Source organism: Spodoptera frugiperda, chromosome 25, assembly GCF_023101765.2.
Source record: "Spodoptera frugiperda isolate SF20-4 chromosome 25, AGI-APGP_CSIRO_Sfru_2.0, whole genome shotgun sequence".
Lineage (NCBI taxonomy): Eukaryota > Metazoa > Arthropoda > Insecta > Lepidoptera > Noctuidae > Spodoptera > Spodoptera frugiperda.
Window position 1 is genome coordinate 18,915,096 of NC_064236.1, and position 17,543 is coordinate 18,932,638.

General features: G+C 37.0%; 2 protein-coding genes across 2 annotated transcripts; one reads left to right on the plus strand and one right to left on the minus strand.

Annotated features, from left to right (window-relative positions):
- Positions 1–1,964: 1,964 nt before the first annotated feature.
- Positions 1,965–4,839, plus strand: LOC118266440 (SPRY domain-containing SOCS box protein 3). Its single transcript, XM_035579906.2, has one exon. The coding sequence runs from the start codon at positions 2,473–2,475 to the stop codon at positions 3,313–3,315; it is 843 nt and encodes a 280-aa protein (XP_035435799.1). The 5' UTR covers positions 1,965–2,472; the 3' UTR covers positions 3,316–4,839.
- A 3,794-nt stretch (positions 4,840–8,633) lies between these two features.
- Positions 8,634–17,276, minus strand: LOC118266902 (zinc finger protein GLI4). Its single transcript, XM_035580528.2, has 2 exons — positions 17,042–17,276; positions 8,634–12,993 (listed from the first exon to the last, which is right to left on the minus strand). The coding sequence occupies exon 2, from the start codon at positions 12,938–12,940 to the stop codon at positions 12,359–12,361; it is 582 nt and encodes a 193-aa protein (XP_035436421.1). The 5' UTR covers positions 12,941–12,993; positions 17,042–17,276; the 3' UTR covers positions 8,634–12,358.
- Positions 17,277–17,543: the final 267 nt, after the last annotated feature.

A 17,543-nucleotide genomic window follows, 5' to 3' on the forward strand; every position in this document is an offset into this window, starting at 1 on the left:
TAAGTATGTAATAATTTTCATTATGGTTAGGATTTTTTTATAAGTGATTTATAAAAAAATATAAAAGAAAATAAAGGTTCTCATATTTTCTATATCTCTCATATTTTGAAAGTAAAAAAAATTTTTGAGTAAATAAACAAAATATTTTTATAATACATACTTAAATGAGTATGTATTTGATTTTTATGTCCATTGGAGATTATTCAAATGAAAATTACCACTACAATATGATAAAAATAGATACAAACATTTAACAGGGAATGTCAACACTATTCTCCACTAGATGGCATGAGATTAAAATTTCCCCTTCAAGAGCACCCCTTCGATGACGGGTTTGTTTTGATTTGGTATAGGTGTATGTATGGATGTGGGGATAGGTATGTGTGCTGAACTGTATGTAAATACAATGTTTTAACATCACCATTACTTTATATGTTATAAGGTATATTGATTTTAAGCAAGAGCACAGGGTGAGCCCAGTAAACAAAATCAAAGATTTGTTTATCATACAAAATTGTACTTGGCTAATATTTCAATTTTATTAATATGTAGGCTCTAGGCAAATATAATTTATTTACACAATTTCATGTTGTCTTTGACATTGAATTAAAAATGTCTTTAGACTTTTGAGTACATGTTAAATATTGGCCTCTTTGTTGAGCCTACAGTGTAGTCATGACTGCTTTGTTGTTTTGTAATGTCATTAACTACCACCAGATAATTATAATGTATCTATTAGCTCCCATACATTACGTCCCAATCGCCTTAACAGTATTCGGTAAAACTTTAATAAAACGATTACTGCTTTCTCCGTTGGAATAGAAACCTACATAGGAGCCTAATGTATCTCGCACTATCAGTCCGCCATTTTATCAACGTGCTTAGACGTTTTCGATATTCATTTTCATTCTGTAACATTTACTTGTTATCTAACTAAAAAACATAACAAAATATACAATTACGAGCAATTTACCGCCACAGACAGATTGGAAACGAAAAGATAGACGGCGCTAGCGTCAGTCAATACTCAAGACACGGCTTTACAGAGAAACTACATCATTTTCACATTAATATTATCGTCACGAGCACCAATCCAATTCATAAGTTTTCTGAAATTCATTAAATATCGAATTTCATGTGCAAAAGTTTACAACAGTAACAGCAAAATGTTGAAATTTACCTGTATCTTGGTCGAGCTTCTATATTTTCTCAACGAGGGCGTTTCAATCAATTCCTTTTTCTCCTACAGTGCGATAGTGACGCCAAAATGGCGGCCGCGAGAACTACAAACTTCCAATGCGGAATCCAGATCCTATGAAAACTAGCGCCAAATGTTGCCATGATGAAATTATATTTGCTCTATTACGAAACTAGGTGGCGGTATAAAAAATTATGTTCGAGTCGAGAATCATAAAACTTGTCATTTATATTTAAATTATTATTTCGGTTCGGAGGTTTGCTTTACTTATTATATAAAATAGCAGTAGAAGCAATATGAAATGAAAATTGTAAAAATAAATATTAGTAGTGTCTTTTGTTATTAAAAAATATACTACAAATTTATTTTACCCTTTTTTTTACTTACTGTACCTTAACTGAACGAAATAAACAGTAACTATTAGAAACATCGAAAAGAAAAAAAAGACGGACTAATAGTTTCGGAGTCGGTAACTTTATTATATTATTAGTTTTTATTTTTACAAGTTTTTATTTAACTTTAATGAATGTTTGTCATATGTGTGAAGTGGAAAATTGCAAATAAATTACAAAGTAAAATGATAATTTTGTTAATATTTTTTGTTCGCATACCATAAATGCTAAACTGTAAAAAAAAAACGATTTAAAAAAATATAATAAATAATATTTTTTAACAAATATATGTATTTTTATATATTATGAGCAACACTGGAATTTGGACAATATCAGAAATGACAGTGACATTTGACATTTTGAAAAATGTGACAATGACAAGTGCTGAAGCTGATTGAATTGAATTGAACGGAAATGATCGAAAATCGAAACCAATAGGTCGTAGGAAGTCGTAAACTCGATTTAATAAATGAAAATGGTTGTTCTTAAAATCTCTAACATTAAATATTTCTTCAAAAACTAATTGTAATCAAATCTTTAAACCACTAAGTGAATCCAGATGGTCAATAGACAAAAACTTTAACTACGAACTTAAAAATGCAACTATAGATTTATTTACATCATGAAACATGGAATGTGAACCCCAAACTGGTTTATAGTCGCTGGAAATTATCGATTTTCACTAGCATACCCTGCACCCCCTGCACCCTTTCATGCACCGGGCGTCTTCATTACTCCGCGCACTTCAGTTCCCGCCTGCATTAGCCCGCCGCCGCCCCCCCTTAGTGCGCGCCGGTTGCCCGGGCAGGCTGACAGGCTCAGTTCATTTCTTTATCCGGTCGAGTGCGGTGTACTTTTGGGAGATTTCGTTTAAGTTTCAAAATGGCAGAAAGTGAATCCAAAGAAAAGACTCCTTATGTTAACGAAACTCTCCCGGAGCGTTATTGTGAGTGTTGGGAGTCGGAAGACGAGGAAGAGCCGGGCGACCCTGACTGCGGCTGTGGTGAGGAGCGTGAAATTGTCGATTGGCGTTGGAAGCTGCCGCGGAAGTCCCCCAGGTGGGCTGACTTGTTCGAGGATGGAAAGCTAGTGGTGTTCCACCCCTTGTTCAGCTCTGGAACTGCTACCGTCAGGGGCAACATTGTGCTCAAACGCAACTATAATTACTACTGGGAAGTGAAGATGATGACCCATCCTTATGGCACAGATGTAATGGTCGGCGTTGGCACCCGGAACATTCCGGAGACTGTACGTGACTACACATCCTGCATTGGCAATAGTCATGATTCCTATGGCTTATCATATACAGGAGCCATTTGCCAAAACAAAGAAGTTGTTGATGATTGCCCTGGTTTCTGCAAAGGCACCATCATAGGTGTGATGGTGGACATGTTCCGTGGAACATTGGAATTTTATCTCAACCGTGAACCGCAGGGGCTCACCTTCACTGATCTGCTTCGTCACAAGACACTGTACCCGGTGGTGAGCTCAACAGCCGCATTGTCAGCCCTGAGACTGACTTATGCTTCATCTTGGGAGTCCTCCTTGATGGTCAATTCTGCAAGGATGCTTGCTGCTTCTGAGTCAGGTATGAAGTTTTTGGAAAACATGCCACCAGGCCTCATTTCTACAATGGATGAACACTTCTGGCTGGTAATGCTGAGTGCCGGCAAAGTGGAGCCCCGCCCAGTCCGAAAGCGGGTCAGGGAGTGCCGAAGATTCTAGGATCCGCCCCCCAATGGCGTTATTCCGGTGATACCGATAACGCCAGCTGTAATTGGGGAAAAATTGAAATTAATCCATGATAACAACAAAACCGGAATAAGCGCCATTATGTATGAAAATGTGGTGCTGCACGAAGTGCTTGGGCTCGGAAATTTATTTCCTGAATGAAGAATTAGAGTGGTGGCTGGAGTAGTGTTGTGAGTGATAGCCAATCGGAAAGGAAAGACTGTTTAGTAGTTTTTAAATATTGACTGTCTATTTATTAAATTTACCTTCATCATGAAAGCAACAGTAGCTCAATGGTTTCAATAAATACAATGTACCATTGCACTACTGGTGGCGACCTGCCCCTTGGATCGGGGAGGTTGTGAGCACTGCTAGTTGTTTGCAACTTATCTACTTGTACTTCCTCCAGAAGACATCATCGTAACATCTCTGCGTTCAGCTAGTAGTTAGTCTAGTCTAGATCTTTTAAAATTATGGGTGTCTATATTAATACTTGTAATAAGAATCTTCATTATACTGGTTTCTATCAATCAGTAAGTACATAAACAATACCACCATAATAACTGATATGTTTAAATCTGGTCTGTTCAACTCGCTGATGAGTTGAACTGAAATCTCAGTACTTAATAGGCTTTTATATCCAATATGTATCTCTCTTAATGTTTGTACTTAAACAAGTAATATTAATGAAAAAAATTTAATCAAGATGATTTTTGAGGTGGTATACTTAGGATTGAGAATGCTGAGGCTAATGATTATACTTGTCATATCCTAATTGGTAACTTCTAGTTTTCAAATAATTCAATTCACATAATCAATGTCTAATTTACTGTTATTGCTAATAAGGCTAATTATATATTGGATTTTTAGTGTAAGATTCAACTAATTTATGCAATGTGTGAACAAGACAAAAGATTGCCCGGGCAGAGGAAAGCTGGAACTTTAGGATATTGTATTATTCAATTACTCTCATTACCTATATGTAGCCATTAGGGCATCACTTTGATGATTAATGATGATTCCTTTTTCATGTTTCCAGAGAAATGTGCAGACATTTCTCAGTATATTAATCAATTGTTGTGTAAGCTGCCATTAGGGTATGCAGTCATATTATATTCATAGTTATAGTTCTGATTATAAAGGGATGATTTGAAAGGCAAAGGATTGTGTTCCCACTTCATATCTTGGTGAACAGTAGGTTTGGGACGGTAACTTCAATATATGAAGATTGTAAGATGCTGGTTTTTGAAGTAATACATTTTAATTGGTGTCGTATAATATGTAGCAGTTCATGAATACAATATTATGTAGATGTAGGCAATAGCCCAATGTCCGATTTGGTTGCCTCGAGTCGCCTGATCCATTGACCTATTGCAACAAACCCAAGCAGGTTTACAGAAACTCTAGTAATGTTTTAAAAGCATCATTGCTAGCATTTCAATTTCAATTTTCAATATTATGATCATTATGTAATTGGTGTTCTCAAAGTATTAATAAAGGCTCCGAAAAACGAGTAAAGTTTTCATTTGTAATGTAAGTCCTTCTTTCCTGAGAGGTAGGGGCAGTGGGTTGGTGTTCAATGTAACACATAGTTTTCCTCAGTTATATTTATAACCCGAAGTCGGTGGCGACCCTATAGCCATTCAGAATCCGAAGGGTTTATGGTATAAGCCGGCAAACGAGCAGATGGATCATCTGATGGTAAGCAATCGCCGCCACCCACGGACACCCGAAACACCAGAGACGTTAGAAGTGCGCTGTCGACCTTTTGGGGGTTACTCAATATTAAAAAAGGGGTAACTATGATCCTATGATTCTAATCCCTAAAGATTTGAAGTTATGGTGGAGGTGGTTCTAAATTTCAGCCGATTGGTAGCAAGCATGGTGTGATGGCAGCTGGTAGGTATGCGACCTGGGTTCCATATACCAAATGTTCGAAGAGATCCTCAAAGAAGATGGTGGCCCACTGGTTCCGAATTGCCGGGCACAGTGGGACTAGAAATGTGCTGTAACAATCGTCCCACACTGGAGGTTCTGGAGATGGTCTACTTAGAGAACCTAGTCCCCCTTATAACCTACCTACAAAACTAAGATTAATTCAGTATAGAGACTAGAGACACAGAAACAAAAGGCCAAGTCCCCTAGTTGCAAGGTCATCATCATCATCAGCCGAGAGACGTCCATTGCTGTACAAAGGCCTCCTCCTTAGTCCTCCACGTAGAACGATAAGCCGCAACCTGCACCTACCGGTTTCCGTGACTCTGATGATGTCGTCGGTTCACCTAGTGGGAGGTCTGCTCACTTTACGTCTTCCGGTCCGCGGTCGCCACTCAGTCACCTTCCTGGCCCAGCGGCCGTCAGTCCTCCGAGCGACGTGGCCTGCCCATTGCCACTTCAGCCTGCATATTTTGAGAGCTATGTCTGTAACTCTTGTTCTTTGGTGAATTTTCATATTTTGGATTTTGAGAAACAATGATACTCCATCCCTAGGTAAAATTCGGTTTACCTGGTGGTAAGCAATTAGTGCCACCGACTTTTGGGGCCTTAAATCTTACTATTATGGAGATTGATCGAATTATGCTTGATCTTAATTACATACATAAAAAGACGGTTGAGTTAAAGATTGTCAGCTCTGATCAGGTCAATAAACTAGGGTATCCTGCCTGGCCACCGGCCTGTGCAGACCTTTTATTATGCTATAAGCCGGTAAACGAGCAGATGGATCACCTGATGGTAAGCAATCGCCGCCGCCCATGGACAGCGAAAACACCAGAGGCGTTACGTTGCCGGCCTTTTGGGGTTTAGGAATTTAAGGGTTGTTGGGGAATCGGGGATTGGGAAGGGGGGTAATTGGACATCCGGTAACCTCACACACACAACGCAAGCGTTGTTTTACATCGGTTTTCTGTGAGACTGTGGTATCACTCCGGTCGAGGCAGCCCATTCATGCCGAGACATGGCTCTCTCACACATTCGTGTGGCGTTGGCGCAGTCTTAGCGTTAATACAATTACTTTACCACTAGGTACTTACTAGGTACTCAACTCGCTTACCATCATGGGGTCCGTCTAATATCTGCTTACTGCTGTTTGCTGGATGTAAATGGTAGATGATGACGATGAGTTGGTGATCGTTGGAGCATAGGTAGTTAGCTACTAGGGTACTAGGTAGGTACATATGTATTGTTACTTCCTTCTGGACAATTTCTAACTGACTGTCTCATTGACCGAGTGTAAGTGCGATTGCCGGACAAGGTGTCTCGGGTTCGATTTCCGGACCGGGCAAAGTATTACGGGGATATTTTAAGTTTTTGAAAATTTCTCAGTGTGCCACTACTGTGAAATTTTTGGAATTGTGCTCAGAATATGGCAAGAGGCTCACCCCCTATTACATGGGACTTATAAATAACAGAAATGCTGATAAGTGGGTGTATATCATGCAGTGCCATTACGTACCATAATCTACACCTCTGCCTACTCTACCCTTCAGGGATAAGACGTAAGTAAGTACGTAGCTACCTACTGGTTAGTTATACCTACTTTTAGTTATTTAACTTATCTAATTCGAGTTCTAACCAAAGAAAGTACCTAGGTGTTAATATTATTAACATGAACATGAGTTAAGGTATCCTTTTTTCGTGTTGGGGCGATGGCCCAGGGCGACAAATTCAGGGGGGCGCCAAGGTCTGAAGTTGGAGTCTCTTGCCTCTCCTGGTGACATCGGCATGATTATGTTCTGAATGCTGTGTTATGCCTTGTGTTTAAATATAATATATTATATACAAGGTGTAACAAAAAGGGGGTATACATATCGAGTGCACGGTTCCTAGACAACATAACAAACAATACGGGAAGGGTTTTTTAAACTCATGTTTTCATGGAACAAAGTTATGAAGTTTTCCAATTCATAAAATTCCAGAAACCGAACATCATAATTAGGTAAATACTGGTACTAGGCGATCAGATTTACAGAAGAAATGTTTCGTAACTAGCGAGTGACCCCTGTAGTGTTGTGATACGTTTGTATGATGATTTAAAATCAAGAACCATGTGACACCAAGAATTTGGTACCAATTTTCTTTTATCGTATTTTAAGCTGAAACTTTGCGTAGAGATTCTATTCAACCTGTATTCTTCAGTGCTTCTTGATGTATATGGGTATTTTGTTACACTCTGTATAACACAAACAAAATAATTTTACTTGGGATCAGCAAAAAACTAAAACTTGATATTGCTTCCCTTAAGTGGGCGCCACAATATTTTCGCCCGGGGTGTCAGTGGCCCTTACGCCGGCACTGCCCACACTTACGGCACAGCTTGCGGTAGCAACATGAGTATCTTACCTACACTTTATTGGTACCTTCCACGAGTGTATTATTCCATATTGTAGTTATATCTGTTCACAAAGAAAGTGATTAGCGCCACGCATGGACTATGAGGTGTTACGTATAACACCTCATAGGCGTAGCCAGGTTTTAGTATCAAAAAAAAAATACATACTTCCTTCACACATGAGAAAAAATGTAATATGTAATAAACAGATTCATAGGTAGTCATAGAGACCTTTGCCAAACAGAGGATGTACGGTACTATACTAACTACAAAAATAACGCTCTGTAATGTCTAGGTACGCATTTTTCAGGGGGGGGGGGGTTGAACCCCCATACCTCCTGGCTACGCCTATGTAACACCTATAAAGTTACATCTTTGCTAATAAATGAATGAATGAATACATTGGACTACATTTTGTTATTATTTATTTGTTACTCTAAATTATTATAAACTTAAACGGTTACTTCGTGACTCGCTGGTGTTTTCAAGTGAACAGAACTCCTTTTTCCCGCCCTGTTCTTAGAGGGAAATGTTAAATTGTTAATCACGTTCAATAACATTTTTTTTATTAGTAGATTTTTTTACAGCAGGTTGTTCTTTTGTTTTTTTTAAACATTGCTACAACTAGGAATTTTCCTGGGTCGTGGGTGCGTTTACAAACATACAAGTTCACACACACATGACACCCAGACCCGAAACAACAATAATTAAGTATGTGGATCGCAAAAAGAGCTGTTCCATGCGGAAATCGAATCCGCTGCCCACTGCACGTTATGCGGCTGCCGGTTGCCCAGCCACCGCGCCAACCGCAATGTCGTGATGTGACGTTATGATTTTGAGTAGGTAGGAAGTACAGAAGTACCTTTTTTATTTTTATAGGATCTCCATTCTTGTTTTTGTCTGAATGATCAATATACTTTGCACACTCCTATTGACAATAGGAGTGGGTAAGGTAAGTAAGGAAGCAATAACTTTACAACACTTTATTTTATACATCCATTTATTTTTTTAATCGACATTAAATATTGTCAAACACAGCAGTTTGAAAAACAAAATCATTATTTTTTTATCACAGTAATACTTAATTTTAATTATTTAATAATAAAAATAATTGTAGTAACAACTAATAGACACGTTGACTTATAAAATGGCGGCTAGGAAATCTTATTGTTAAGTTAAAAATAAAAATATAAAGAGTTATTGTCTTTGTCAAAAGTTGTCCATCATTTTCGCATTAGCGCTAGTGTCTTCGTATGATTTTTTTTATCTTTACTTCTTTCATTCGTTTTAATTTTGTCCACCGGCATGCCATAGTTAAGTTAGTGCTTTGACGACTTTTTAAAAGATTTTTGTTTAGGAACAAGGTATAGGTAGTTGAGTTTAGATACAGCCACAAAGTCAACGTGATTATTGGCGCAAAGCTTACTTAGAGGCATCAGAAAATATTTCGCAACGTTTTTACATACGTAAGTAGGTAATTATTATACTGATTTTAGAGTGTCCAAGTGCACTTAAGATTTTCTAATTTAACCAGTAAACTTGTTGCCGGTATTTTAGGAGATGTATTAACCCATAAACAAAATATTTTCTGATGCCCCAAAGTTTAACCAAAACGATTTTTAGAAATCTAAAACTTAAATTAAAAATATCTGAACACCTTAGCTAAACTTACAAATAATAAATACAAAATAACTCATAAAATGTCTTTAAAAAAAACATAATTTTAATTCCTTTTAAGGATGCCATGAACATGAGCAAAGAAAACATTTATAAACCACTCACACACTGCAGTGTAACATTAAGTACCTGCGCGAACGCAACTGATGTCGGTTAATAATCAGAAAAGCATACGAAAATGGAAAATAACAAAATAACAGTTTAAATTGTGAAGAAAAATCAGAAATGTAGGTACCTACCTAGGTTTCCCATTGTTTACGTTTTTGGGGTACCTACCCTGCTTGAGCGATGAATATGAAGTGACGTGACGTTACGAACCTAAGCAAAGAAATCACCATCTTACTTGTGGCTTATGTTTATCCCGAGATGCAACATGTCACATGCTTGTTTTTAAGGATATGTTATTTTTAAAAACGTTGCCGTACCAGCCCCAGCCGGTTGTCCAACCAGTATTGCAGTCAGTATTAGACGCGATCGAAATTGCCTAGAATAGTTGGCTCTCATAGCTTTACTTTTCATGATATCGTATCGTAAGTACATGTAATAAGTATTAAGTATTCGTCGCTAAAGTAGGACTAGCAGGCTCCGTTAGACTGCTCCATTTGGTTTTACCTTTTGATCTAAATTATGTCTTAATTAATAAATTACAAAACATTAATTTTGGTGTTGAGAAACCAAGGACATTTTACGCAAACAGCTTGTTAAAAAAACCTGTTGCTAAATTTTTGAAATGAGACTGATGTTTCATAATAAGCATTTAAAAAAAGTTTAAGAAGATCCATAAAAACGGCTTTAGCAATAACCATGTTTTACGTTACGTTTCTCATAGGAAATAGGTATATGTTAGGTACCTACTGGATGTCATAACATAACAGATTTTCTTGATAAAATTTTAAAAAAGAAACTTCTGTTCTGACACTTTGAAAGCCTATCATACTACGAATACAACATTAATTTCTAAAGGACTGCACATTAAATTTACGTTCTTAAGAAACCTACTTCGCGGTATGACCTGATGTTGTTCTCAAATATGTTGTTGTTTAGTAGCTAGATTTTTTATTGCTCGTAGATAGATATGAGTGTTAATTTCAGTTGCACATTAAGGTGAAAAATCCGTGAAGTATCTCCCCCTACATAAACTACATTGACAACATAGATTTCTTCTATAGTTTACATGTATGCTCCTTACTCTAACGAATAGTTAAAAAATCTACTAAGTAGGTACTGTACTGATACTTAGGTATAACTAGAGTAAAGTAAACTTTATTTGGTAAGACATTAATGTGAAAATATTGAAAATGATTGAACAACAATCGTTAACTAGTGACTTAAATGCTAAGTTTATGTATAAGTGCTAAGATATATAAATATCGAAGGACTCAATGAAAATGTGGTACTTACTATTACAACATTAAAAAAAATAAAGAATAGCCTATTTCAACAGCACACAACAAAACAAATAGGTATATAATAGATAGTTAAACTAGTCGAGAAGCTTAGCACACTTCGAAATAACACCTTAGTTTAATGATAATTACATAGATTATTACCTATATTGTAAGCAAATACCTAATGTGTATCGCATACACAAAAACGACGGATTTTTTAATCTATCAATATCAATAATCTGTGGTGACCTCTATGGATCGATTTTTGACAGAAACTCCATTGCAACTAATGTAAAAAATTGATCCGAATATCGAATAATGATAGACTTTAATAAATATCGAATGAATCGATTATTCGATATTCGTCGATTCGATCGATATCCACAGATCTTAATTTAGGCCGTTAAGCTATTTACAAGATAGTAGCACAAATAAATTATGCACATCTGATTTTTAAACAACAAGTAAGTACTTCTCCGTAGGTAAGTTTAATTCTGCAACACTAGTCCTTAGCAACCTTTATATGTATGTATTCAATGCGGACTTCTTACATACGAATGTATGCTTTAATGTCTTGATCTTAGGAATTATTATGAGTAGTATGTTTTTTAAATTCGAAAAAGGATAATTCGTTTTTTTTATTAAGTAGGTACTGATGTGCATATAATTACGTAATTTAAGTACACGCATAAACATTTATATTCAATTATTTTTACGTAGGATTAAGAGCACAGGAGCGTATACTCTATTTCGAAAAACATATTTGCATCTACTCCCGACGCTAACATTATTTTGTACGAAAACGTACACGGAATAGGTACGCTTATTAAAAACGTAATAATTATAATAAAATTAAAAATACTATAATTTTTATATTATAAAATCAAAACCGTATCATTTTTATATTTTCAGTAACATTAAATTCGAATTGTCAAAGAATTAAAAGTAAGTTTACTTAAATAAGTTATTAACAGAAACATCCTTAAAACTAAGACGAAACTTTAACTTTTGACGAGTTTTAACATAAAACAAGACTTTTCTATATCTACAACGCGTATAAAACAATGTCTTTTAATATTGCAGACACGAAAATATAATTTACCTGTATAATTTAGTATGAAGTAAATCACTTATAAAAACAGATAAGTACTAAGCGTATTTCGACAAAATTATTCCCATGTTAATTTCAAAAGAAGTGACACAATGATGATCAAACAATTAACGTAAAAATATTATTAACAATGCAAACATTACATCGATGGCACAGAACAATTTGTCGCGGTTTACTTGTATAAAATAAACAATAACTGTCTAATTTACTATATACACTGGAATAACTAAGTACATAATTAGGTTTGTAGCTAAAACAAATTCCGAACATAATTTTAAGATCAAGAACCGACACATCGCATTGCGCACAGCAGATTCAATTGACATCGCTGCGGCATAAACATCTTTAAAATCGCAAACTGGCAACACACAATCGCAGTCAAGTCAATAATTCTGCGAGGCAATGGGATATGTCTTACCAACGCGAGGCCTCAGGCGGGGCTTCCAAACATAACACCAATCAAAACAATGGTTCGACTTTGGAATGAAAAAATCAGTCTCAAACGAAGTAATTGAAGGAAGGAGAGTGCACTCAGGCGGGCTGGGGGCGGCGCAGGTGCGTCCGCATGTGGCGCGTGATCATGTCGCGCCGGCACGCGGCGTACGGGCACGACGGGCAGCGGTACGGCTTCTCGCCCGTGTGCGTGCGCTGGTGAGTGGCCAAGTGGTCGGAGCGCGAGAACACCTGTCCGCACGACGCGCACGAGTACGGCTTGACCCCGCTGTGCAGGCGCGCGTGCCGAGTCAGCATGTCGGACCTAGCGAACTTCCTAAAGCATATATCACACTCATAGGCGCGCACGCCCTCTGGTTTGCTGCGGTGACGTGACGCGATGTGCTTCACCAATCGGTCGTAGATGGAGAACTCCTGGCCACAAGAGTGACAACTGAATATCCCCGTACTCTCGCGAGGTGACTTGAGACTCAGGTCTAAAGGAGCTTCGTTGTGCTCAGTTTGTGGCGACTCATGCACGAGCCACGATGGAGTCGGGTAGTTGTTGTTGTTGTTCAGCTGGACTGCCAGCTTATCGAGCAGGCGTGACAGCCGGTGCTTCTTGTGCTCGTAAATTGGCGTGTGCATGGGCGGCACTGGCTCCATGCTACCTGCACGCATAGGCCGAACGCTGGGGCCCGCGCCCGACACCCCCAGGGCAGCTGTTTGCCAACCTGTGTCAAAGAAACAGAAATTAAAGCATTTGCAAAGTAGACATATCCAACTAGTAAGGGATTGTTTACATTTGTATAACTGTGGACTATTCTGGAAGTTTACACATTAATATAATTCCAACTTTATTCGTAGACTAGCTAGTTAGTGTAGTTTCCGCTAGTTAGGGCGTCACTCAAATTAACGCTTGCGTTTATTATATAACATGGCATGGAAACCTTTGTCTAATACAGAACGTCGCGGTCGTATGCTCTCCTTGCGTGCTATGATTACGATGTCTAGTTTCTGTCACGGAGACGGGACATTAGCGATAAAATTGCGCTTTTAAGTGTCAAGTAACCGGTCTAGGTTAATTTGATGCACGTATAATAATGAGTTACCTCATAGATCCAACGAGAAGGTACAATTTCCTATAGTTAGTAGAAAAAATATATACCACTATTCATATCGTATACTCTGTTAGCGAGGCTCTATATCTAGTCAATATGTCTTAGATGGTTTTGTCACAAAAGTTGTATTGTGTATGTTCGGTTCATATCACAGACCAATTGTTCGCATTCAATGGAATTCTAATCAAGGAGTAGTTGGACCACCTTTGTTGTATAGACTATACAGTATGCAAAAATAGACAAGGGGATACGCAAGGATTACGCATTTACAACTTTGTAATTTGCGGTGTCAGAGTCAGATAAACGTATCTACATTTTCTCGATTTTACAGGAAAGCAAAAATACTGTAAAATTTGGCTCTTTAAACTTTACCAGCTTTTTAATACAAGTAAAAAAACTAGTATGGAAAAAGATACTTTTGTGTATATGTATTGCCATAATCGTAGAGCTTCGAAAAAATTAGAAATTATTTATTTATATATGCATACATAGACGCAATATATATATATATATATATATTTTGTATTCGGTAACGTATGTCACGTTAGTGTGGCCCTTAATTATTTTCAAACTTATGTTGTAATCAAGTACTGCCACAAAAACGTAAATCGTAATACATCGTTTTGGCCATTAACTTGTATTATTTATCTATCAAAAATGTTTATGCCAATAAAACGTAAATACAAAAACGTTACACTGGCTCTTTAAACTAAGCATTAAAACAAAATTTTGCAACGACGAATAAGCTTTTCCGTTCTTATGGTTCGTATAATATTGCCAAACAAACTACAGATAATTAGAGTTATGTATTTAAATGGTATTAATAATACGATTTTCTGGTTCCATTAAAAATTATTCTGAAGCTATTTAGTTTTTTTGGAATTTGATAAATATTGACTTTACAGTTACGTCGTTTTGGCAATTCATAAAGGACTATATTGTGAACCGTTCATCTGGCTCTTATACCGCAAATTAATTAGGTACGTAGGTGGGAAGTGAAATGTATTATTAATAAAATTGGTCTCTCTAATTTATTGAAAAGATTTATATGACTTCTCTCTCTTTTTACCAAATTTCCTATAAATCTCGTCTTAATGAGATTGTTAATTTGAATCCAGCACGCAGGTATTCCAATTACGTGAAAGTTTTCCAAGAATCGTAATATTTAATTACCGGTACATCTCGATCGCAACAATAAAATAATCTACGAATTAATTGCATAATAATTAAAGTTCTCTTATGAAAATATCTTCTAAGTATATGAAAGAACCTACGCGTTACGGTGGCGGCAGGTGATATTTTTTAAGCGTCATTTAAAGGCACGCAAACATCGATATTACAGCCATATGCAACTTTAGCGCATCTGTCTTTGTACAAATGTAAGAATCTTATCCCTGTCCTTCTATTGGTACTTACTTAGAAATTTTAGACCAATCACGTGGCCCATAAAGGGACCCCAGGAAAAGGAGACTAGTGTAACAGATTTTTTTTCTCAATTTTTTTTTTTGGTTGTGGGAGGCGTAGTTCTGTACATAACTTGTAAGGAGGAGTTATTTTGACCATTTCTGGGTTAATGTTAATGCGTGTGGCCATTTTTTTGATACGCAGTATTTTTTTTACTACCAACCCACTCGGCTTACTTAACGAAATGAACTTTTAAATACTTCCGAGTACGTATTCTTGAAAAATATTATTTTACACTCACGTATCTTTACACGTCGTTTAATTAGGTAATTAAGGTAGTTTCTTAAGCTTGGAGAGCTGATGTAAATGAATTCAGTATGATAACAGAAATATATTAAAATATTTTCGTGGAAAAGTTAAAGAAATAATGGACACTAGGACTCTAGGACACCTCTATTCCAAGTTATTTCCGTTACTTTCGCGCGCTGCTTGTACATGTAATTACGAATGGCCACTGGCATTTCGTTCAAATTACGAACTCACATTAAAACTATGGAATCCTTCACGTAAACAAGAAAATAAATTGAGAGTTTTTGGATTGGAAACGGTTCTTAATTTCCAGGATCTCCTTTTCATTAAATCTGTATCTGATCTCCTGAAGCACCAGTAACGTCGCTTTGGTAAAAAATATCTTTCGTAAACTTTTGATGACGGAGGAAAATCAACCGATTCTCTCGCCTTGAGTGAGGCGAGTGTTAGACGCTGACTGACTAAAAGTACTCCTGCTCTTCGAGCCGGATCCCCGGTAACCTGCTAGGCCGTTTGCAGCTCCGGAATCTTTCGTTATTCTGTATGCGTTAATTCTTTAATCAAGTGAAAATGGCGAACGACGATCCTACCAGAATGACTTACTACGTATTATTACGATACATCAATCTTTATCGTTTGCTCTCAGAATATTGACATAGGTACTTGTTGACCGTATTTGGACAGCTTCGTCAGTTTTCTTGCGGATTTTTGCATGCATGACGTATTTTTTTTCCGTTTCCGTTAATTAATACATTGAGTGATTTTTCTTTATTAATTACATAATTACTTAGTTTATCTTGGTCCAATGCTATATTTTAATAACTAATACAGATTGTAAGTTAATTGGAAAGGCGTTTGTGTGCACATGTTCTGTTATTTAAATCGCCTGCCCTTTGCCTACCCCTGGGGTGTATAACAGCTGTGCGTTTTCAAGTTAAGTTATGTTAACTGAAGTCATCTTGTGGATAAGTGCACTAATATTTCGATTGAGTGTGGGTTTTGTCATGTGTTTCATTCTCCTTTTGAGACGAATTCTTTTGAGATTATACCTTTCCTATTGTCTAGTCTCCGCTCAAAAGTAAGATATTTTTAAAAGAAGATTTTAGCAAGATTTTTTTGGTGATTTAGTAAGAACAGTGTAAAATGGTAAGTTGTTTTATTTATCGAATATTTAATCCCAATAGACAGTAATTTTAAGTTAAGTAATAATCGCGAGACTCCGTGTCAAAAACATACGATAGAGAATTATCAAATGCAGGTTGAAACGTGGGATGTGGATTTGATATCTACTTAATGATAGTGAAATTACTTATTTACCTACGTTTTATGTGAACTAACTATTATGTTAGTTATACGTTTTGTAACATGTCAGTGGCGTATATTTACGACGGGACATATAATATTATTTTATTTTACACTTGCAAGAATTACAATTACTGTAATTACCGCCAGTGTAAGTGTTACCCACACTACAGTGATCTGCTATTACGTGTGCTCTTGTAATGACACACTCTATGCTCCTCTACTATTACAAAAATCACATGTCGCTCTAATTTGAAAGTTTTAATGTTTACGTTTACGATTTCATAGTTTGTCAAGCATGCTGTATTATTATTTTCTATTCGGATACCTATACATCTATATGATTATACATGAACCGATAAAGGTCACAAAAATATAAGTCTCCTGTTAAAATATTACGTTTGAAGAACTTTACGCGCCGGTTGACATATAATTCATTTAAATTCTTGTGGGCCTATTACCTTGTTTGTTTTACAAATAATCTACGAAATGCACTTGATATCCTATCACACATAATGCGTTATATTAACATTATATGGGCTGCATAGAACAAAAACATGAAGGAATATCCAGTCAGGTATTAAAACAGTTATTATACTACCGGTTACTAGCTACACATACCTGGTCTAATAACAAATATACGTACATATCTCAAGAAGTCTCGAATGCAGTTTCCAAAGTTGTAAATCAGATGCATCTATCCAGAAAGGGCAATGTGAATGAATCCTTTAGTGTGTATTTTTTGATGCACTTAGTTTTAGCACAAGAGGTGCGTGAGTGAACGGTACGTAAGGTCGTCGGGTCGTGCGACCGGTCTAACCGCCCCCGCGCTCGCAAACATCAAACATTCACACGCGACACACGTCCGTCCCGGTGCACGTACGGCGGCCAACTGCCGCTCCCGGCCCCCGCAACTGCGCGCGCGCTGCCGCGAAAACATTGCGATGCATCCGCGCAAACGCATGCGCGTAGGTACCGACACATCCGTTAACTAATAAACATATTAGTCGTGATTAATACGGCGTAAGCATGCATCGGTCAGTTACGAAATTGTTGGGTTCAGCTGTTAGTGGGATCAAACTTTGTCGTTAGGTGGCTGTAAACTATTCGAGGTTCATTGTCGAAACTGTAAAAGCTGATAAAAACTT